Raw genomic sequence first — 25602 nt, 5'->3', positions numbered from 1 at the left:
CCTAAGATATTATTATCATTAATTATAATTATTATACTTATATTTTATATATATATATATATATATCAATAAAATTGTTAGTTTTAAATGCGTAAATGTTACCTGTTCGAGTTCTGTAGCGGAAATTGTGACAAACATATGATATTGGGCAATACTGTGCCAATCATGAACTAAGATAGTTAAATAGTTAGATAGTTCATGGTGCAAATTAAGTTTAGAAAGTACACAGTTGCAATCACAAATAACGATATATACAATTATAAATGGCAATAATAAAAATAACTAATGGGAATGTTTTTGACTGCTGCTAATAGGAGATCATCAATGTCCAATATAATAATTTTCAGTTATTCACAATTTATCGAGATAAGAAAAAAATTATACAGGTGATAACAGGGGAGGCGGACCAGTTGTAAGTAGTTAGCGCCTTAGTGCCTAGCGGTTATCGCAGCAAAATACCATGTTCATGACTGAAATTTCTTGTTGACCGATCATCGGATCGCGACTAGACATTTAATTTCAATATTTCGAACAATTCGACGCATTTAGTAAAATGTGTAATTATTATTTTGCGTGATTCCCAGCACTTTTAGCTCCAATTTATTTGGAAACACGTCGCGAGTCGCGACTGGCAGAATATTAATCATGGTTATTGGTTATCAGTTGTTGCCTAGACAAAAAACAACGAGTGTTTTCACTATTATCACTATTTTAAAGTTATATATTATTCTCTATTGTTTTGACAGACTGACCGTAGGCGAGTGATAACAGCTGATAATACAATCATATATTACTCGATATTACTATTACATCTTTTGTTTTGTGTTATTATCAATTTATCGCCAAACAAATAATTATATGCAAGGACGGTGTATTTATTTAATTTTTAAATACATCTTTATTGTACTGTTAGGTTGATTTTAGTCAGTGGAGTTTACAGCTTATTATAGCAGGCTGGAGAATACCGAAAAACACGGACTTACCTTTCGGCCGACGAACCGTGAACCGCGAATAGACGACGTAAACAACAGTGACGGGGGGCGGCCTCCTGTTAGGCCAGTAGTTAGGGTAACACGACCACTGGGTGCAATGAATAACGATTAAGACGACAAACTGTGTCATGGAAGAAACGGTGACTGGCTGACTCTTCTACAGTTCTACGGATAGCGCGCCTCTAATAGTCAATGACGACAACTCCGACTAAATAGTAACAGCACGATTTAAGATATATATTTTACTTAAATAAAATCGTAACTACGACTAAGGTGATAGATTGGTAATTTGGTTTTGTTTAGTGTGTATAATAATAAAATATTGTACTGTTGACTAGTTGTTCATTAATTATTGTTCTACGGCATTGTGTTCGGGACCGCGATTGATAAGGGTCCCCGTGACGTAATCGCTGTAGCAAGAACAACACTCCGGTATGCGTATCAATGAAATTCTTAGTCCACGGCATGACGACGACGGTGATGTCACAGTTCACGATTTTTTTTTGATATTATTTTTTGAAATGTTTTTCCCGAGAGCGTCGTCCTAGTACGGTACTGTGGTGTAAAGCTGTTGTTACTGTTGCAGTTGTCGTTGTAGTTGTAGCTAGTTACGTGTGTAAGTAGTTGCGGGGTGAAAACACATATTTTGTGCGCAACTAACCGCCGCTGACTCTCCTCCAACGCTTTTTTGTTTGTTTCGTCTCCGTTTATCTTTTTGCTCCGTCACACCTCAGTCGCGTTTCTGTTCTCGTCCTACCTGATGTGCTTGCAATGAACGGGATGACGTTCAGCGAGTTAATGTATCTGTTTTGCTGTCCACCCCTACCATCCCGCATTGCTTCCAAACTTGCGTTCCTTCCACCACCAATTACGTACGACTTCACGCCGGTCGACAGTGGTGAGACTAAATATCATATCAAGTTCAACGATAAGGCTGAGTGGCAGTATACGGACAGTGACGTGCAAAACATTGAAGGATTTTATGCCCGTACGTCCCGTGGCAATCGCATAGCGTGCATATTCGTGCGATGCTGTCCCAACGCCCGTTACACCATACTTTTTTCGCACGGAAATGCTGTCGACCTAGGTCAGATGAGCAGTTTCTACTTGGGATTGGGTATGAGGATCAACTGCAACATATTTAGTTATGATTATTCCGGTTACGGCATCAGCAAGGGTAAGCCAAGTGAGAGAGACTTGTATGCAGATATTGATGCTGCTTGGCAAACATTAAGAACCACCTACGGCATCAGTCCCGAGAATATAATACTATATGGTCAGAGCATTGGTACTGTGCCCACTGTCGATTTAGCATCCAGATATGAAGTGGGAGCTGTAGTCCTTCATTCGCCATTGACATCCGGCATAAAAGTTGCATTTCCTAGATCTAAAAGGAAATGGTTTTTTGATGTGTTTACCAGGTACTTATCTATTTATGTTCCAGTATCTTGAACTACTTTAACCATTTTACACTTGTACAAGTTATGTTTACATCATTGATGTGTATCATTTTTTTTATCTCTGTGTCTACCACATTTAAATTAAGCTTAAATAACTAGGTACAAATTATATTTCTACAGCCAATTGTGGCAATAGTATAATTTTTATTATGCTTTAATGCGTAGTACTATTCAATGTATGAAGAATTTTTAAGGTATGATTTGTTACATAACATTAAGTATAAATCTTTAAAGACACCCTTTGTTTATAGTGTTAATAAAAAATATATATATATACACATTTTATATTAGCCACACCCTATTTTATAACTATGTACACTGGTGTATCATGCCTATCTATATTTCATTCTCCGGTTGTATAATGAAGGGTTATAATTTATATAATATGGATTTGTGTGAACAAGTGGATTATATAGACAACAATTGGTTTGCTTGTTTATGTACCTAATAGAGTAGTGAATTTATAATATAATATTTTAGTAACTTCTTCATGTCAAAAATATAAATTTAAAAACTTTTTTTAATATTATAAACTAAGCAATTTATCCCATTATTTTTTTGAATTTTATTTATGTAATAGATATGTATAAACATAATACGGGAACTTCAATAAATTTAATTAATCAATAGTTAACCTTTAAAATATGAAAAATTTTAGTTGCATGTTTAGATATGATAACTCTTTACATATAAATGTTTTTTCAAGTTGTTTAATATAACTTGCTTAATCACATCTATTTCAGACATAATTTATAAGGTATAAATTTTAAATACCTACCAACCAATCATTAGTTTTTTTTCATGAGTTAGTTGCCTTCAATATATTACCTAATCGATAAAAAAAATAAACCATTAGTATTAGGTATTGTTAGTACTGTTATTCCTTTAAGGTAATGCCTAATTTTTATTTAGGTTTTTTTTTAAAATATAAAATACATCTATATAAACACTAATTAAATGAATCTAACCTAACCTACTAATTAAAACACAAGTACTTAATAAGCATATTGTTTAGTTAATTTTTATATAGATACCTTCCTTTGGTACATAATATAAAGTTTTATTTAATTTAATAATGTACCTAACCTATTCTTATATATTTCATTAAATATGACGATTTATACTTTTATAACTCGTTTTATACCTTAGTTTTCTAAAATATATAGACTATAATTAGTAGTTTATTGTATTGAATTATAAATTGAAGATGCGGAGTAATACAATATTATTTTATTGATTTATTATATTTATCTGCCTTGTACAAAACATATAACAATTCTAATATACTAGATTAATATTTAAGTTAATTGACCTATGAAAAAATTTAGGTGAGGAAATAATAGCGTGATATGTGTATTTTATAGTATACCTAGTATTTTTCAATATTATAGTATGTACTAAAGTAAAATAAAAAGTCGAGTAATAAGTATATAGGTATTAGATATACCTATTTGAATTACAATTATAATTTATATTATAACATTTATACTCCGATTTATACCCTCATTTATATCTTATTTAAAACAAATATCAAAACATAATATTAAGATTTTTTACAGGTGATAAATAATTGGTAAATTAAGTCTTAATAATTTAGCCTTGAGGCTACATTTTTGGTACTTCAATAAATAAATCTGTTATAATATACTATTATTACTATGTTGTAGATTATCTATATTATATCAATTGATTTATGTCATTTTTTAGTATTGATAAGGTATCAGAAGTTAACTCTCCAGTGCTCGTCATACACGGAACACATGACGAAGTAATTGATTTTTCACACGGTGTTGCTATTTATGAAAAATGTCCTAAAGCAGTTCCACCACTATGGGTTGAGGTAAATATATTTTCTTGATATTTAATAGTAGATTAAAATTTAAATGTTACCTGATCATCAAATTATTTTAATAACTATTAATTTTCATTGTGTGAAGTCTTGCATTTAAATTGCATAATATTATATTTATTGTATTTCAGGGTGCTGGACACAATGATGTAGAATTGCATAATGTTTATTTGGAAAGACTTAAACAATTTGTTACAACTGAACTGCTCAACTGACATTTAATTGAAAAAAAAGATGCAGATACATCGAATGGACAATCGCCCAATATGGTAACTAATGGCTCAGCGACTGAGAAATTACTTTGGTAATTTTTTATTATTATATCTAATACTACATATTAGTGTATAATTTGTATAATATTTATCATATTAAATATTAATCGTTCATACTATTTTATCATCCATTACAATTCATGTACAATATTTTTTTTTTTTGTTAATCATTCGCTTAATCGTTATTATTAAGTCATGACTATATAACTCTATTCCTAAACAAGTATTTTGAACTTAAAACAATATATTTAATATTAATATATTATATGACTTGTGTATTATAATAATTAAAATAATGTATCAGTGTTTTTTTATCAAATTATTAAATTATTGTATGTTTATTATTATTTATTATAGGTTATATTTGATTAGGTTTATAAATTATATTATAGATTTATCGTTTATACCTATGATATTTATATTATTATTATTATTATTATTATTATTATTTTAATACAGTAGAGTACCTATTAACCGAATTAATAATTCTTAATTTTATGTGAAATGTAAATGTAAATTCTTTTTTTCCCAAGAAAATTTGAAAAATACATTTTTCATGTAAAAGTATTGGATTAACAACCAATCCAAGTTTAGCCAAAAATGGTACTCTGCTGTGAAGTTTATTTATGGTTTACCAGTAATGTTTTAATTAATGCAAATTAAATTATAAATAATAATATTTTCTAGTAAAACACTAGACATGACTTTAAGTAAAATAATTTAAAAAAAAAATGTATATTATATTATTCTAACAAGTGTTTTTTTTTAAAAAAAATTATGATTTTGATTCTAATTATATATTAAGTTGAACAAAACAAATATTTTTTACACGCACATTGTTTTGTATCATATTTTTTTGAATTCAAACATGTTATATATTATAAACATTTATTATAATATTGATATATATATATAAAAAAAAAATACTTTCAATGTTTTTGTGGCCTTATAATATATTTCATGTACCTTCTTCAATGTAATTTGTATGAAATTAAAACACTATTTCTCGTATAATTTATTAATTGTAAATATTTAAATACCATTGATCTTATTAATAACAAATGTATAGATGAGCTGGTGATATATAGTTGTATTTGGTGACTATTATTTAAGTTACAGGATAAATAAAAACATTGTTATTTGGAAAAAAAATTATATTTGTATAGAAGTTGATGTGGTCTGTTCAGTGATAAGTGTCAGACCAATGAATTATGTGATTACTAAATTAGGGTTATTGAAATCAAAAAAATAATGATAATGATTGTTGATAATAATAAAATTATGTTATATTCAGCAATATTAAATGGTTGATAATACCGTACAATTCATAGTAGTAGTAATACAACAAAATATTAATAATTATCCAGTCACCCCAGACAGTTGAGTGTGATGGTCCATAACAAATAAAAAACTATAAAAACAACTATGATTGGTGATAAAAGACCATAGAATGGCAGATAGCGCACTTGTGTTATAAGTATTCAGTTATTCAAGAAGGAGCCTACCCACTCTGTCATTGTGTTGCATCAGTTGTCTAACTTTCTCATAAGCTTTGGGCCAGTAGTTGAGATAAAGCAGTATGCCAGGTCATTTAGTATTACGTAACACTAGTCCACACCAAAATTTAGATAAGCGGATACTATTGTCACATGGTCTTCTTTAAAACATATAGCATGGCAAATTTGTTTTCAGTACAATCAATTATGTTTGCTTTAATATAGAGTAATATATAGTAAATTGACCTATAATTTAAATTAAAGATAAGAACATCTGTACATAAGTATTAGATATTTTAATTTTTAAATTCATATGAGTACCTACTGTAAAAATTAAACTAGTTCAAAGTGATTAAAAAATGTGATTGATGTTTTAATGACCTGAATACCTCAAAATTAAATTATGGATAAAAAAATGACAATTTAAACAACTTGTATATAGTTCAAGTTTCTACGATAATTAATTTTTAACTTTAACAAAAATCCAAAATTATTTGATTCTAAATAATCGTTATTTTACACGTGAATATTTGATTTCCTAAAAATTTAAACTTTAGGTAAATTTTTTTTAATTGGCCAAAATTATTAACTTCTTTTTTAATTATTGTAAGCCAAGCTTATGGAAAATCTTGTATTAAATTCTCAACTTTTAGCAAAATATACAACATTTTTAACTTTAATTATTTGAAAATATTCATGGTTTTAACGAATTTTGTCAATATTTGAACTTCAAAAGGTATTAAAAAATATTTGTACCTATGTTTTCTTTTAATTTTTGAAGCACTATAAGACTTATGGGAAACTTTATACTAATTTTTCAAATATTTTGACTTAGCCAAAAATATTTCATCAATATTTACGAAAAAAAAAAATTCTTAACAAAAACGAGTATTTCAAATGCCTATAAATAGTCTTAAAATTAGCGAAATATTTTGAAAATTAAAACAAATAAAGAAAATACTAATCTAAAGGACTGGAGAAATTTTCAAGTATCGACAATTTATACTTTTTTCAACTTATAATTTTGTCGAAAACTGGTTTTGTGTTTAAGTCCCCAAACCTAACCTAACCCCGTTTTCCCGTCACTTTTTTGTGATTTTTCCCGATTTTTTTAAAAATTTATGAAACTTACTTTTGACCTTTATAATACACCATTGATATTCAATTTGTCATCGAAATCACCCCTAAAGTTTTAAATTGAAGCATTATTTCGACACAAGTTTTGATGTCCAAAGACATTCAACAAAAAATTGTAAAATCAATACTTTCTTATTACTCCATAGTTTCTTTAGAATCTAAAATTCTAATTGATTTTGGATACCAAATTGGATTTAGTTATGGTTTGAAGAAGTCAAACTTACAAACTCCGGGTACAACAAAACGGTAACACTTACCTATATCTTTTTTTTAATTTTCAAATACATTTTTGTTGTGTATAATAAAGATAATTTAAAAGTTTTAATTAAACTACTATTTTACGTTATTTTGATTTAGCGAAAGATATATAAACCGTTATTGGCAAGAATACTCAGTGGCGAATTCTCCAGGCATGCTCAGCAGTCAGCATGCACCGCATGCTTAGACATAAAAACGTTATTAATTAACGTTATTAACGTTATTAATCAAAATACAAAAATTATTTTATAATCAATAATATATTACGTATTTAAAAAAAAAATATAATATGTTATATTAATTCATTTATTTCTGTCATACTTAGGTATCTGTGTTTATCTTTATCGTAACATTTAATGACAGAGCATGCGATTGATGTGTGCGCAAGCTATAGTCCAGTGGCGTATTTACGGGGGGGATATGGGGGATAGATCCCCCCTTGGTCTTTTTTTTACTCGTAAGTTTAATAATGTTGATAAGTGTACCTTCCCCCCACCGTCGAGGAAATTATGTTTTCCAACGTATATCCCCCCTGGACAAAATCCTAAATATGCCACTGAGCTATACAACCCTTCACCCTTGTTATCGCTGTAAAAAAACCAGTTACTCCGAGACCCCCTGTACTAGCAGCCGCGTATTCATCACCCAGGGCATGCTCATTCTGTTGCGCTTCGTCAGCGTAATTTATAAAATTTTCGTGTACGAGTAAATTACATTTTTTTTAATTTTAGTTAAAAGAGTTAGTCCAGTCTCAATTACAATTATTAAAGTATTATTTAAGTAAGTGCTATTGTATATAATATATATTAAATTAAAGTCGTAATTTATAAATTAATACAAATTTGTGTATTATTTATTAATTATAAATTAAATAGAACTATAATATATTATGATAGATAATCATGCCCATTGCCCATATATCAGAATCAGCATTCGCCACTGAGTAAACTGATTTTGGGCCTTATATAGTTATACTAGGTAGGTACTTATATATTGTATGATTTAATGATATACCGAAAAAATGAATTCACAGCAGTGATGTAGTGAAATAGCCTAATAATAACGCCGTGTAATCATAACTTTTGGCCTTTAGGTTTAAGTTTTTCATTTTTCAGAGTACAAAAATTTAATTCAATTTACGTAAATTTAATTTTCTTTTTAATTTCTATAAGCTTGTAGTCAGAGAGATTAGAATACTTTATCATATAAATATTGTGTAAGAATATTGGACGAATGTATATACATCGAGAGTTTTCTTGGTTATACCATTTATGTTCTAAAATAATATTTTTTAACGGTCTATTTTCCATTATGGCTAGACAAAAGAAAAATAGAGAAGTTAATGGTTTTCAGGGCATAATTAGTTTTAAAGTTATTGTCCAATGCCAAGAATGTAGATTTGTTAATATATGTAGAATATCCGTTTATTTTACCATAGTTGATAATGTTGAAGAGGTAACTTTTGTGATCTAAGATTAATTTTAAAAGGTTGGTGTTTGTGATTTTTAAAGGGATTTAAAGGGATTAAATCAATATCATATAAAAATTAAGAATTCTGTATTTTTATTTTAAAAGATACCAATTTTTGAAATTTCCTATTTAAAGGTTTATAATTTTATATTTTATTGGTCTAACAATGAAATGTGCATGTATACTTTGTGTTTGATGTCATTTAGGGAAGTAGTAAAAATTATCATATTTTCAACTTTGAGGGTGGATTTCTGTTTGTGATTCTGAAATAAGTATTTCTTAGCATTTTTTAAAAATTTGAAACACTCCACTGTTATTTAAATTTAAGTTTTCTATATTGAATGACATATTCAAAATATTTAAATTAATTTTAAACTATTTATATATGTATTTAAAGTTTATTTTTAAGAGTTGTCTAAAATTGTAATGCTTATTAAGTTTAGAAATTTGATACAAGTTGTCTCATAAGTTATTCTTATAATAATTCAAAAATATTTATATAAATATTCATTCTTCATTTCTTGTTTAAAAACACTTTAAAAAAAAACCATAAATTATAATTTTTTATAAAAATACAAAAGAAAAAATATAGACAAGTGGGTACTGTTCTGCTGTATATTAGGTGTCGAGTGGGGCGAGAAGTATTATGAGTGTATTAAATTTAAATTCAATTACCTAATACATCATTACATATATAAAAAAAAAAACAATTCTGAGCTGAGATAGTGCTTTTTTGGTATAGCTATTCAAGTTACTTTTTCTACTTTTTTCTACTGTAAATTGTAATATTACACTAGGTATATTGATTTAATTTTTCCGAAAATATTGAATTTATTATATTGTTAGTTTTTAATTATTGTTATAATTGTACACATTTATACCATATTATATAACTCAAAATATAATAACATGTTTCTGAAAATACCGAAAACAACAAAAATATTATATAAATAGATGTTATCTTAAAAATTAAAATACATTAAAATGTCATTATGTATAGTAAAATTTATAGTAATATAATATGAGTAAAAGTTTTAAGTTTCTACAAATATCTAATGTTTTTCAATTTTAACAAAATATTTAACATCTTTATGTATCGTTTAAATAAGTGATTTCATCTACATAATTTTAATTAAAAACGTCTATAAAAAAATAATTGGCTTTATATGTTTTTTTATATTTTATGATCTCAGTATGTGTGAATGTATGATACAGCTGCAGAAACAAATTTTTGAAAATATTATAAAAAATTCAAATTTACACTAAAATAGCAATACGAACGACCACACAAATATCAAGAAAACTAAAGAACAGTATAATGCATGCAAGAAAGTTACATTCATCAAAAACAATATAAATCAATTTAAAAATAATAAAATATCAATAGTCTGGATTTTATCAAAAAAATTACATTTAAACACCAGCCTATATAGATTCTCTAAAAAATAAGAAACATATTTCTAAAATAAATAAACTAACTATCTAAACTTAAGAGTGTAAATTGAAATAAAAAATAATAAAATATTTTTGGGGTATAAGCAAGTTCACCTTCTCGTGTTGCATCTAAAACAACTCTAAATGAACTGGAACACATTCTGGCTAGGTACTTAAAAACACTCGGGAAACCCTAAACAGTTTTAAAACCGTGAATGCGTAGGGATAACATTATTGAAAAAGACGGAGACAAAGAGCAACATATTAATAAAAAAAACTATACTATCGATACGTTGGATATACCATCACTAGTTATCCCTAGGAGGACGAACACTACTCATTAGGTTGGCAGAAAATCGCAAGTGCTGGAAAGAGATTGTTGCCAATATTAATTGAAAGGTTACCTAAATTCTGTTTTTAGAATATGGACTTAAGAAGAAAAAGATTCTACTATATATTATAAAGTGTATATACAGTCTGTAGGTATACAGACTTATAAGTTATAAGAATATAATCATAATATATATTTATTTACCTATCTAGTTTATACATTATGTAGGTACATCGTTATAATTTATCCTGTTACATTGATCATAGTGTAATAATTAAATCGTACCAACATATTTATTATTTATATTTAGTGTATATGATGACAATACAAACAGATTTTAATTAAGATTTGTAATAATATGAAAAACGTATGATTGTTCGAAGATTTTCGTTCATCACCTACAGCCACTATTGTGACGGCGAATACACAATATCAACATCGCGAAAACCCTCAGGCCGTAGTCACACCCATTTTAATATTATTATTATTATTTTTATTATATCAGAACAATGCACAACCAACGACGCTTTAAATGGAAACAACCAATACCTAGGTTATAGTAGTATTTGTTTTGTAGTTTTTTTCACCTCGCAAGTCCAGACGTGGGTGTTAAACTGGTTTATCAACGACAGGCTCTCTATAGAGACACCGGTGAGTATACCTCCCAACAAACCTACAAAGCGCATAACATCAGGCTTCTTTTTGGTGGTGACATTTTATTATTATTATTTATTACGTATTGTCGGCGCTACACAAAATGTATGATTAAACCCTAGATACTTGCTAAATAATACGTGTCTCAGTGTCTACAAAGAAGTCTTTTACAATATAGGTAATAATATATTAATATCTTTCCCCCTCCAAATAAATAACCAATGGCAATATTTTTTCGATGCATCGTATTTTACAATACGCTTGCTCCGTAGACACGTCAAACGAGTTGATGTCATAAAAGACGAATTAGTATTCACAATATTCAAGTACAATGTAATATATTATCTATACCACAGCGGCGCAACAGAGTGTACTATTATTAACAGGCAACTGAATAACGGATATACCTACTCATACAATAATAAACCTATAAAAAATGTACATCACGTAAAGAACACAGTGAAATTCAGTATATGTCGACAAAGTGTGTATAAAAAAAAAAATTCTCGAGAATGTGACAAATATTATAAGTACTTATTACTTATACATTAAAGTATAATATGGACTGTTAGATGGATCGAAGAATTTTGATAAATAAAAAAATATTTCCAGGATTTCAAAGGTATAGCATAAGAATACCAATCTCAAATATCATTATACTTACTAATCGTATATTAAAGTTATACTTATCGTCGACTTGTAAAACAATATATAGTAATTATATTCTCTAGATATTTATGGTTCCAGGCTAGATAAGTTAGGTCAACTTCCAGCGTTCTATAGTTGTATATTTATGATTGTATAGGTAAGTCTATATAATGAACTCAATAAGATTGTACACACATATTTCTGAGAAAAATATCATATTTACATGTATAACATAATATATACTATATATATATATATATAGGTTAGGTTAGGTTAGGTTATATATTTATATATATGTGTGTGTGTGTGTGTGTGTGTGTGTGTGTGTGTGTGTGTGTGTGTGTGTGTGTGTGTGTGTGTGTGTGTGTGTGTGTGTGTGTATATGGATTACCAAAAAACACCATTTTAGGTCGTTTACAACCATACGATCTGTTACTAAATCCCACACACAGTATATGAACATAGTCATACATATCGTATAAACGTTAAACAATCATAATATAATACATTTAGCAGGTACTTTTCAGTAGTCTGTAGGCGGTGCACTCGGTGTAGATTGAGTCGCATTATAAATGCGGGATAACTTACATTTTCTTTTTCCTAACTTGTTTCATGAAAGAAAACCCGACGAATAATGATAAATACATAATTATATATTGAATAGATGCCTACTTAAATATATATTTGAGCAGAACCCACATGGTTGTGTATATGGTTAAATTTATTTCTGGAGAACACGATTACGTAGGTACCTATACTAAATACGCTCTCCAACATGGTCAAATTGAAAGTTATATAATTTTCGAAATAATACAATAACATGTTTTTACCGGCTTTAAAAATAAAACTAAAAATCTAATGATGCAAATATTACGTATATGGTCCTTTTAAGGGTAAGAATTAACTCAATAATCAGTATCACATTATACTTTAATTAAAAATAATTGTTATTTAGGTAACTTGGTTTAGATTGTTTTATTTTATTTTGAGTTTACGCATCATAGTTGTAAAATTCATAAAATTTGTAAAGATCACACAAACATATAAGATAAATTGTATATATATTACTTTATATAAATATAAGATAAACTTCAAAAATCGAAAAATCCTAACAATACAGCCTGGTCATAATAATATTAGTGTCGTGTTCATAACATCTACAATACTATATTGCACGTGTGTATTTATTACACACACACAATGATAATAGATAACATACACTTACAACCTATTGTATACAGAGTGATTATCAAGCATGATAGCTTAACAGCTTACTCGTTTTATATGTTTTAATAATACGTTTTTTCAGGTTTTGAGTTTTTGTGATTTTTATGTACCTACATAACAGATTTTAATATACATATATATTTTTAAACTGTTTATAAAGAGTATCCTCTGATGATACAAACTTCTTTTTTTTCAAATCAAACTAACTACTTATCAAATTAACTAAATTTTTTTATTGTATGATTTTTTTTGTTAAAAATGTTGAAGAACTAAATAGAAATTTGAATTATTAATTTCAAAATATTTTAATATTACATATCTACTAACTAAATATCCTACAGTTTAATTTTAAGTCCTTATTAATGGTTCAATATAAAATATAATAAAGACAATTTAGTCTACTATATTTTTATTTTATACTGACTGCACTTTTTATAGATTAAAAAATGTAATAATACTTTCCATATTTTCTAAATGTACATAATATCATTGATATTATCTTTATAGACTTATAGTATTTAATTTTTAATGTTAATAACTCCGAAACAACTCTTTTGAATTTTTTATACATCAACATATTAAAAAATAAATCATACTAATAAGAACAATATTACAATAAAATTGGGTAGTTTTCATAAAATGACCTTTATTTATTGTTCTTAAAAAATCAGAAGCTGAAATTCGACTAAAATTTATAAATTTATATTTTTAATTTAAAAAATATTATTATTATTATTACTTATTACTTATTTTAATGCACCATAACAAAAAATTATAGAAGTGGCAAAAAATCATAATTTTTAACCATACCTGCATAATATTATGTAGACAGTCCTAAGTCTGTATTAAATGGGAAAGAAAATTGCAAATGCTTTGGTTAGGGAACCAATTCGAATACTCCGATATTATTGTTCAGTGTTTGGAGAATCGCTCTGTATAATCGATGACGGTCAGGTGTCGTCGCGGGGCAGGACCGGTCCTAGGTTGCGACGCGCCGTTGCAGGCGGTGCGCAGACAATACTACCTACCGTGCAACGCATATTACGACGATACTCACCTCCAACCAGCAATAATATTAAAACAGTGAAGTAGTGAACGCGTTTCGGTGCTCGGAGGTTGACGTGCATGTGACCGCGGTAACTCTTCGTTCGCTACGCCATATAGTATTGTCATAGTCGTCTATCTATAATATCGTAATATCGCGGTCGTTGTTATTTAGACGAAATAATAATAATATAAAATGTTTACCTAATAATTCATTTTCCCATCGCGTTACTCAAAAATAATTATTATCACAGTTCAGTTAGCCGCCGTCGAGTAGTTTTATTTTGCCATCGCCAGATGTACATAAATATCTGATTGTCATCATGTCCAGAAAACTCGAGAAATTCGTCGTGCTATTCGATAACACCAATCTGTTGTATTTCCCTGGTCAATTTCTTAGCGGCAGAGTATTGGTGGAACTCAAGGACGACACACAGGCCTTGGGTAAATAATAAATACAACACAATAACAATATACGACAAATAGACATAGTCGTTGCAGTTTGCAGACGAATTATTTTTTGTAACATAAATTATAATAATAAGTAGTAAGTACCTACTACTATACTAGTAGTAGTACTACAAATAAATGCTATGAATGATAATACATAATAGTACATCATATATATATTTATTATATTGGTATATAAACGGGTAGGTGTATAGGTCTGTACAATATTATCATTCTTGTTAAGCCTATAAAAACTATTAATTCGTGATTTTATATTAAAAGTAGGTACACAATGCTGGAAAAAACTAAAATATATTTTTACTGTATAATTTATACGGGGACACAGGTTAATAAAATATATGTTAATATAAAGACTTATTATACTAATTTATTACCTATAGTAAATTTCCTGTCCTAGAGAGCTCTCACAGAAAAATTTTTTTTTTAAAAATGTATTTAACTACCTATCTATCTGTTTGAAATATCTCTAAACAAAAAGTATTTTTCACATGTATGAATATATACATATAAAATAATTATTATAATATACATAATAAGTATCGTATGATTTTCTCGTTTTCTCATCCGACAAAATGTAATTTTTGTCACTCAGTCGATTTCAATTTATTAAAGTATAATACGTATGTACCTATATATGTATATGTAAAAAAATCTCTATAAGTATGTATATATATTTATAATTTATAATAATATAGAATGTGTTGTAACCACGAGTGAAAGTGTATAATAATATTATCCTACCGGTTGGCAGAGTAGGCGTAAAAAAACCTGCATCTCGGCACACGCCTCGTCGACTTGTACTTACATATTATATTATATATATTATAAACATTAAACACGCACAGTATATATAGGTATATGATATGATTTAAACGCATTATTGCGCGCGTCTTTGTTTTCACTAACAGTGTCGTATTATACACCGTCTTGTGTTTTGCACCATAATCGCAGAAACCGAACGTTTTATCGACGTAAGACTTTCATTTTGATAAGACTGGAGAATATTTATATATGTATAAAAATTCTAATTAGAAACTCCTCTCAACTAAAGAAATATTAAACTATTAAAAATATTTTATTATAAATGTATAATAATATCCACATGTAAATTGTATAATAACATGCATAAACATATGTTTAACGTCTGAATAGTTTGTTTAATATAATACTGATAAAATTCGAAAATTATAAATTCCGAAAAAATATAGTTATTTGATTAATAATAATAAGCCTAACAAAAAAGGTATCTATGCAAGTGGGTAGCACTCTGCTGTACCATAGGTGTTGAGTTTATTATTTTGGTGTGTTAAATTTTAAATTTGTAATCAGTGATGCCTAATATAATTTTATACGAAAAACGATTTTAAGCGGAAAATATAATAAAATAAAATATGTATTATATTATATTATTAAATATAATTTATTTTTGTCAGCCTAAAATATCACCAAGCATATATTTTGTTAATATGTTTTTTTTGTATAGCTATTAAAACTATTTAATTTACTTTTCGTATTACGGTAGACTGCAGGTATATATTTTTATTTTTTGAATAATGTATTATTAATATTATAATAGTATACCTATATATTTACACATTATATTATAAAAAATTATAAAACTCGAAATTTAATTTTATCATTTTGTAAATAACGTAAAACAGAAAAAATATAGGTTCATAATATAAATAGATATTATCTTAAAATAAACAAAAATGTCATTGCATATAGTAAAATTAACAATAAATAATAATATAATATAAGTAAAAGTTTTAAGTTTTTGCGAACAGTGTTTTTATATTGTTACAAAATAATTAACATCGTTATTTATCGTTTAAATAAAAATTGTTGTCTAAATTTAAACTCAAAATATCTATAAAAAAAAATTGCGTTACATGCTTTAAAGATTGTATAGATTCAGTATGAAGTACTTATGAGGAATCTTGTAATAAATTCGGAAAACTTAGGATTAGACTGGGTAATAAAAAGAAAAGTTTTTATTAAGTTATAACTATAAGTCTATAAAATAAATTGCGATTTTTTTACGAATTTAATCAAAATTCTAACATTAAATGTAGGTATATTAGAAAATTTTTACTTAGATATGTGTTTTTAATATTCTCTTATCTACAGTAGATACCAATAAGGATAACTTTTGTGGTATGCGTATGCTGTGTTAAATTTTCAAGAGTTTTGACAAAGTGATTCATTTTCTATCGAAATCTATTGAAATAAAAACTAAAAATTATTTATATCCCATCATTTCTAAAATCAATAAATTTATCACTCCGCTCTAAAAGATAAAAATTTATTAATTTATACATTTCTAACGAAACAGTATTATGAAATAATCAGTAATCACATGGTTTAGGAACATTTTAACCACTGCTATAGTATATATGTATAAACATTTTATGAAAATTTCAAGTATCTATGGTTATTGTTTTTTGAATCAAAAAACAAAATTCGTAATTAGTTGGTACCTAAATCTTTTGCGGAGAATAACAAAACAAATATAATTGAACTATAAGTGATGCCTATTATAGGTATACATATAGGTAATAGGTGATACCTACTGGTCTATAAATAACTCATCGTAGTTATAAAACTTCATATTATGCATACTATTATGCATATATTTAATAAATACCATAAATTATATAGGTACCTGTGTTATAATAAATATTGAAGCTTGGTTAATTTATTGCAGGGGTGGCCAGCGAGAAGAGACTCGCGAGCCACCAAATGTAAATATGGAAGAGCCAAACTGTAATAAAAAATAAAAAGGTCATATATATAATACATAAATTCCTATAAAAAACTGTTTTGATAAAAATGAGATAAGATGCGAGCCGCATGCGGCTCGCGAGACGCGGTTTGGCCACCCCTGATATATTGTAATAGTAGTGATTATCGGTTCCTTTTTTTTTACCTTAAACTAACGAATAAAATAAAGTTGATAGGTATCTATCAAAATCATAGATTGATAATTAAAGTTTTAAATTAATTAATTAATAGATATTCGCCATTAAGGTTGTTCAGTATAATTATACTTGAAAATAAACAAACAATCATTATAAATCATAACATTGAAATGAAAAAAATTAGAATACAAACTATTTTTATGAATACTATGATAAATAATAATGTGTTATCCAACTAAAAGAATAAAAGATAAATAGGTAGGTATACATTTATATAAATCCTAGTTCTACACTACAATTTGATAGATTGTTCTGTATTATTATATTTTTAGAATTAAATATTATAATGTGTTATGGTCGTTCACTGAATCCAATCTCGTGATAAGTAATATAATAAACTTAGCAACATGTCAGCATAATATAGAACGATGTACAACTTTACAGTGTCTAACAGTTGGACATTTTCCCACTCTCAATATATTTTCAATGCTAACATTTCTCCTCCATTTTTTTTAAAAAAGTTATCTATTTAATAATACTATATTGTAATATTATTTATTATTTACCTAATAAGAAATTATTATTATTTTTTTTTTCATAAATATAATAAATTATAATTGTAAATGTAATTTTACATATTATTTATAATAGGTAGCTAAAAGATTATCTACATAAAATATATAATTAATAACTAATAAAAACGGCTAAAAATCTGACATAAAATGATACATTTTGTAAAAAACATTTGACTCTGATACTTTTGTTATTTTTAAACACATATTTTTTAGCCTTAGTTCAAATTTATTTATTATTTTTTTTTAAACTATATCAGTTTTGATAATAATAATATTTATTATTTTTTTTTTTTTTAATATTTTAATAATTGCTTGTAAATTGGATTTCTGGAGCGCTTCAATAAATATATATCTACATCTGTAATATTTATATTTATGAAAAAAAAAAATCATATTAAATAATAAATTTTAAAAAAAATAGAGGGAAAATGTCCACGATTCTTAATAGGTATATATTTTGTATATTAGAAACCTTTATTTGAAATTATTTTAACACAAAACTTATGTATCAAAGCGACATACAGGTGTCCTCGATCGCAAGATATCTCGACTTATTTAAGTTTTATAGTACTTATACCTACCATCTATACCGGCCATTATTATACTCATTATTTAATATATATTTTTTTTTCTCAGAGATTATTTATTAATATTGTCCTAAATACCTGAAATACTCAACCAATTGGTACATGAAATAATGTATAGATTTTAAGCGAAACAAGGTAAAATAAGACATCTATATATGTTATACCAACCATCCATACCATTATTGCAATGTGATGCAACATTATTTTGTACGCAATTTCTCTTATTTTATTTTAACAATTTGTATCTCCACCTATAACTTATACAAGCCACAAAATGACCTTATTTTAGAATGTCAATTTATTTTCATTCATTTTGAAGCAACTTCGTCATTAATTAGGTAAAGCGCCTACTTAGTACTTATACATCTTAGAATAATGGAACGGTGATATGCAATCATCATACAGTTATAATAATGACTTGATGTTATATTTTAGTTGTTGACCATAGTAATAACTAATAAGTATACATCATCAAGTAGCATGACTGCACGACCGTTTGATGTTATTTGAAGCTCGTTAACAATTTAATGGACCAATCAATGAGGATCCCCGTTAAATTCCCAAATGGATGTGCAAATCGACTGCACAATAATTATTAGTGGTTTAAAGTTTTCAAATAAACAATAAACTGGAAGACAGTGGCGTACACAAAATTCGTTAATGGGGGAGTTACCATTTATGCATAGGCGTGCGCATGGGTAGAGCTGATTGGGCTTTAGCCTCACCTGAACCTTTTTTTTATATGTGAATGGGTACTTACTACTTGGTACTTAAGAAAGTATAACAAAATAAATCTAAATCATAGATATTTACATAATTAAAAATATACTGGTTGCCCATCGAGATGTTAAAATTTTAAATCAATATTGATGAATTGTATAATTTTTGTGTGAAATAATGAAAAATGATTTAATGATTGTTTGCATTTTCCAGTCACTAACAAAAAGGTCACTTCGAAATTTGTATTGGAAATTTCTACAATTTTTTCTTGGGTCGCCATGACAGAGGGGGGGGGTTCAGATTAAATTTAGCCACACCTGACTCAGAAGTCTGCGCACGCCTATGCATTTATGTATATGTAAAAAATGTTATTAATGTAATATTCCAAAAAAGAATTATACCTACATGGCTACACGTTTCACTTCTGGGGGGAGGGTTAAATCCCTAACCCCCCCCCCATCGGTAAGCCCAGTAGTGTAGCCAGGATTTTTCTTCGGGGGAGGCTATCAATTTTTTTCTCAACAGTGGTTTACCTAGGTTCTTCCATAAGTGTAACATGCAAATTCCGAAGTATTATTAATAAATAAATAAAGTTATGACAATTTAAGACTTTTGTAGCGTTTTTCATAGACCATTAAAATAATTTTTCAAATTTCTTAAAATTTCGAGGAGGGCTGCAGCCCCCGCAGCCCCGTCCCTGGCTACGCCACTGTTGCAAGAACGTCTGGATAACAAAAAATATATAGTTATAACTTATAATGACTTCTCTAATATAATAAATAAACTCAACATTTAAACGCCACACCTTCATAAAAAAAAGATAATCAGAATAGTCCTATAATTATGACTTTGTGACTTGTGTTAATGATTATATCAAATAAATTATATTTATATGATTTCAATATAAGTATATAATTTAAAAACAAACAAATATAAAGTTAATAAATATCAGTATAGTACTTATTAGATATTATGTTGATTATTTTTAAGTAACAGAGAATAATTTTCTTTTAATTATTAAAAATAATATGTCATTTCGTATAATAACCAACACAAATTTTAGATCTAAAATTGTAAAATATTAAATAAGATAATAAAATAACTATCAGGTAATTATTATTATTACAAAAACGTTAAGTATGATCTTAAAATTATAAATAACTAAAATTACACTTATCCGTAGGTACAACTTGAAAAGTTTAAAAAATAAAATTTTGATATTTTGAGTAGGTACCTAATGAATAATGTATAACAATATACTTAAACTATAGTGTATTCACGCGGAAGAAGATACCTACTAAATTTTAGGAAAAACAGAATTATATTAGATTGAAATGGCGTTTGTGTAAAAGGAAGTGTATCAGTAAATCGAAATACACATTTTGAAAAAACTTCAAATGTTTAACCTTTAACCTCTTCGGTATGGACGTGCGCAATAAAGCTTTTTTAAAATAACAATATAAATTTACTTCTTTGTGAATAAATAATTTTTTTAATTACAAAATTGACAAAGTTAATATACTTACGACTAAAATCCCAATGATTATTGACTACTTAAAAAAGCCAAAAATTATGCAAAATCATAAACAATTTTGCCCTGATGGCTGATTGTTACCTAATGCTTAATCTACAAGCATAATATCAAAGAAAAGAAATAAAATATTTTATTATACCTAATAATAAATAAAACTGCAAAAGATAATAACGTTGCATGCAGCATGCCACAATTTATAATGATTCACAGAACATCGCCTCAATCATGGCTCAGCCGTGACTATATTCGATGAAATACACAACTATAAATATATTATGTCAAAATCACAAATTATATAACTTTACAAAGGTACCTATTTATAAATCATAATTTAAAACTATAAATTTCCTACGGTACAGTGCGTCAGTGTGTATTACGGTCGGTCAATCATTGGTCATTGCAATAACGGACAAAAATATCATTAATATTAATAATGTATTAATGTATATACAATAGTCAATAATCATATACGCATTATACATTTATAAGCCTATCAAAAGACTAATTGCTTGATATATGTATCATATAATATTAAATTTATTTATGAAATAGGTTTACATTTCCACGTTATCGGCGAAGGAGTAGTGCGATTGAAAAGCAAACGGCGTGAGCGGATTTACGACAAGGAAAACTACATAGATTTTAGGATGAGACTGCTCGGAGAACCGGGTAAGTTTAATTATTAATAAATAATAATTTCATAAACATTTTCTTGAGATTATGTGAATAGATCAATAGATGACAAATGTTTTAATGTATAATATATAATAAAACATTAAAACATCGATGTGTTAAATGGAAAGTTCCAATAACGGATGTGACTGCGTGACATATAGACTGAAGATTGACACAAAATATTGTTATTAAACAAGCATACTTAGATACCCCTAATTTTTCATTAATCATCAATTTAATAAAATTCTAATTTTGGAAATTTTTAAGTATAACTATTAAAGATCACATTTTTTAGTACCTAAGTTGTACTGTCTCTATTTAGTTTGTCTTACAAACATACAACATAGCAAATTTGCGTTACAAATTATGTGTTACAAAACAACATTTAAAAAAAATAATATAATACATAATATTTCTAATATCATACTCCAAAACAGAATAATATTTGAAGTATTTTAAGGTATAAGAATGACACTTTGGATTAGTTCTTTATACTTTAAAGCTTAAGTGATCTGAGTGGATGGATGATGGATCAACACAAAAATTTAATAATATATTATTATGGTTTATAAAATAATAAGAGGATTCTCCCGTTGAGAAGGAAATAAAAAAAATTTTCAAGTCCACCTACGGTCTTATACACAAGTGGCCATTTGATAATGCCAATTCTCAAGGTTACATTAATATAATATGTTATTTTATTAAAAAAGCCATCTGTGTTGTGTGCAGGACAACCACCGGTAATGCTCTCGCCTGGTATTCACAGTTTTCCGTTTAAACTGGGCCTGCCGCCGGGGCTGCCATCCACGTTCCTGGGAAAATCCGGATGGGTCCAGTATTACTGCAAGGCGGCGCTCCGGGAACCCAACTCACTTACGCACAAAAACCAACAAGTTTTCATCGTCATGAACCCGATTGATCTCAACATGGAGCCGTCCATTTTATCTGTAGTATAACATGTTACAAGCAGTAATAATAATAATATGCCTAAATGATATATGTACCTATACAAACATCGCCGGTGGCGGATTCGAGAATATTATCCAATGTCTTTATTGGTAGGAGAGCGATAGGGCACTTGACTACTCTTTAAAATGTTTATTTAATAACTATATAGATTAAAATTTGTTCTGTACATTAGTTGAATTTAAATTTAATTATATAATTAAGAGGATGTCAGCGCACCATTTGTTTTCTCTCTCTGGCCCACACGCAACATAGACAAAACGCATTTACGCAAAATCATTTTTTCTATGATTTTAAGTAACCTTAGAGTAAAAACACCCATTACAAAAAAGATAGAGAATAATATTTTTGAGGGAATGACTTTTCTATTTGTCAAAATGTGGTCTCAAAACAATTTAAACATTGTTTAAATTTACAGCATTATTTTGTTTATTTTGAAAGTCAAATAATAATAAAATATGAAATCGATATGTCATTCCCTCAAAAACATTATTATCTATCTTTTTTGTAATGGGTAATTTTACTCTAAGATTACTTAAAAACATAAAAAAAAAATGATTCTGCATAAATGCGTTTTGTCTATGTTGCGCGTGGGTCAGAAAGAGAAAACAAATAGTTCACTGGCATCCTCTTAAAATTGAGTACTAAAATTCTATTAACATTTTATATTACCCAAAGGCGTATATAGAGGAGAGGGGAATATTAGGGTTTCACCCCCCGAAATTAATGTCTATATACGCTACTGATATTAGCTGTATAATAAATAGCATAAATACATAATAATATTGTAGCAAACCATATCATTTTTACGAATTATAGTTTCTATAACACTATTTTATCGTATCATTCATACCTACATATATATTAAAAATTTTAAAATAAATTTCCTTCTTCAATTAATGGTCCCAGTTATGGTGATGTCCTTGTAAGTGAATGAGTGATAATTCCCTAGCTGTCATTCTTTGGATCCGCCACTGCAGGTATCTAACGTCACGCATATTTTTTTATTCCACTGACACCGATGAGATTTGATAATATTTATCTCAGCATCAATAATGTATGTGTACTATTGCAGGAACCGTTTCGGTGCGACATCGATCACAAACTTTCGAAAGCTATGTGCTTAGGATCTGGTATGGTTGAGTGTCAGGTATGCTTAGATAAAGGTGCCTATGTACCAGGTGAGACTATCGAGATCACAGCCACGGTCACCAACAACAGCAAAGTTACCATTAAATCGACTAGAGCTACGCTAACGGAGGTGAATATAAAAACATATCCTCATATCATTAATCATATTGCCATGATTCAATCGTATAGGGCTCAACGATCAAGCGATACTTTAAAAATTTTTGCAATAAAAAATAATTAAATTATAGAAAATATAGTTATATATTTAATTACTTAAATAAATATATTAGTATACATAATATCTATCTATAAAAGATAAATATTTATAGAAGTGTGAAACACGAAATGCATGAAAATCATGTCTTATAACATATTATATGTCCATAATATATAAATATCAGTTTTCTAAAAAGTAGGTACCTATGACTGTGATTTTTTTTTAATTTTGAACAATCCCTAATTGTAAACAATCTACAAAATTCAATTAGCTACCAGATCCCTTCCTCAACACTGCAGAGTTCAGATTAAAGCATTTTTTCAGTTATAAAAATAATTTACACATTTCATAAAAAAACTGTAAAATCAATGTTAATTGTTTAATATAATTTATAAATTATAATCAACGTGTGTCTACCTATCGATATTACAGGTAGGTAATAGATACCTTCTTTTTGTCAAACATATATTGTATTCCGTTCAACTAAACTTACTTCTTACCTTCTTAATTAAATCGTTTGTTCTTTTAAAACACATTTTAGACCATTCAATATTTTGCCAAGAGTAAAATAATACAATCGGAGACCAGAGAATTAGCTTCACTGAAAAGAGACAAAATCAGACCTAATGAAATGGACCAATGGCACAATGAACAACTGTACGTGCCACCACTGCCGCCTACTAACCTCCGTGGGTGTCATTTAATTAACATTCAATATGATATTTATGTAAGTAGAATTGTATTGTGAAAATAAATATTCAAGGTCACGTTTTTTTTTTTTTTATATTAATGAAAGTATCTCTATACTTATTATTATTAACTACAATCAAAAACTTTGATTTAAGTAGAGTATTTGTTAGTAATCGAATCTCACTATATTTCAATATTCATTGGACGAATGAAAAAATTTTAAAAATTTAAAATAGTCTTTAGTATTTATTTTCTAACAACAATAATACTAATCAATTGTTGTACATTATAGTTCATTATATCTCCGAATAATATGGAAAAGGATGTAAAACTACAACTTCCTATTATGATGGGTACATATCCGTTTAGAACAGAAAATGGATCATTTGATGGAAAACTTGGGACCCATTATCCATCCACATTGCCAATACTAAGACCATGGTTGGAAGAAAAGACTTTTAAATGAATTAATTAATTATTGAAAATGATACGTATTAGTCAACTAACCAATTTTCTTATTATATTTTAAACAAATTAATATTAAATATATGTGAATTTGAATTAAACAACTTCATTTGTTTTACTTATTCCTAGTTTTTTTCAGATTAACTTTATTCACTTTTTTCTCTGAAAATTGATATTGAGATAACATAACTATTATGAATTTATTTTAAAAATTACCTATTTTTAATGTAAAAAGTAACTATGCATAACCATTATTACTAAGTATTTTGTAAGAACTTTGTACACAATTCAATGAATATAAAATGTTTTAAAATTTAAAAGTAATTTAGTAGAACAATATTACAATATTAATATTGTTATTATTTATTAATATTTTCA

General features: G+C 27.4%; 3 protein-coding genes across 6 annotated transcripts in view; 2 read left to right on the top strand and 1 right to left on the bottom strand.

Moving 5' to 3' along the window:
• Positions 1–1262, bottom strand: part of LOC114132724 (major facilitator superfamily domain-containing protein 12-like) — a 35851-nt gene extending 34589 nt beyond the window's left edge. The window contains exon 1 of one of the 3 annotated variants that reach the window (XM_050199606.1): positions 984–1262. In XM_050199606.1, coding sequence (XP_050055563.1) covers positions 984–1122 — 139 coding nt within the window. In that variant the 5' untranslated portion in view covers positions 1123–1262. Of the gene's footprint in view, positions 1–102; positions 345–983 lie in introns of those variants that run through there. The other 2 variants (XM_050199605.1, XM_027998266.2) reach the window with 2 other exon arrangements.
• Positions 1263–1344: 82 nt separating this feature from the next.
• On the top strand, positions 1345–5591 carry LOC114132726 (alpha/beta hydrolase domain-containing protein 17C). Its single transcript, XM_027998267.2, has 3 exons — positions 1345–2413; positions 4160–4292; positions 4433–5591. The coding sequence occupies exons 1-3, from the start codon at positions 1764–1766 to the stop codon at positions 4514–4516; spliced, it is 867 nt and encodes a 288-aa protein (XP_027854068.1). The 5' UTR covers positions 1345–1763; the 3' UTR covers positions 4517–5591.
• An 8716-nt stretch (positions 5592–14307) lies between these two features.
• LOC114132729 (arrestin domain-containing protein 17) lies at positions 14308–25328 on the top strand. 2 transcript variants are annotated; one of them, XM_027998271.1, is made up of 6 exons: positions 14308–14716; positions 21633–21749; positions 22485–22705; positions 23797–23982; positions 24611–24796; positions 25052–25328. In XM_027998271.1, exons 1-6 carry the CDS (start codon positions 14596–14598, stop codon positions 25223–25225), a joined length of 1005 nt encoding a protein of 334 aa, XP_027854072.1. In that variant the 5' UTR covers positions 14308–14595; the 3' UTR covers positions 25226–25328. The 2 variants fall into 2 exon arrangements, with proteins under 2 accessions (XP_027854072.1, XP_027854073.1); XM_027998272.1 differs by having other exon boundaries at positions 14309–14716; positions 22485–22702.
• The last annotated feature ends 274 nt before the right edge of the window (positions 25329–25602 follow it).

This window comes from Aphis gossypii, chromosome 2 (assembly GCF_020184175.1).
Source record: "Aphis gossypii isolate Hap1 chromosome 2, ASM2018417v2, whole genome shotgun sequence".
NCBI lineage: Eukaryota > Metazoa > Arthropoda > Insecta > Hemiptera > Aphididae > Aphis > Aphis gossypii.
Note: the sequence above shows the minus strand (reverse complement) of the source record. Positions and strands in the feature narration are given on the sequence as shown.

Coding starts and splice junctions, on each gene's coding strand:
- LOC114132726 (XM_027998267.2), top strand. CDS start 1,764: ATGAACGGGATGACGTTCAGCGAGTTAATGTATCTGTTTTGCTGTCCA. Junction 2,414..4,159: donor TTTTTTGATGTGTTTACCAG/GTACTTATCTAT, acceptor GTCATTTTTTAG/TATTGATAAGGTATCAGAAG. Junction 4,293..4,432: donor TTCCACCACTATGGGTTGAG/GTAAATATATTT, acceptor ATTGTATTTCAG/GGTGCTGGACACAATGATGT.
- LOC114132729 (XM_027998271.1), top strand. CDS start 14,596: ATGTCCAGAAAACTCGAGAAATTCGTCGTGCTATTCGATAACACCAAT. Junction 21,750..22,484: donor GAGACTGCTCGGAGAACCGG/GTAAGTTTAATT, acceptor TGTTGTGTGCAG/GACAACCACCGGTAATGCTC. Junction 22,706..23,796: donor AGCCGTCCATTTTATCTGTA/GTATAACATGTT, acceptor GTACTATTGCAG/GAACCGTTTCGGTGCGACAT.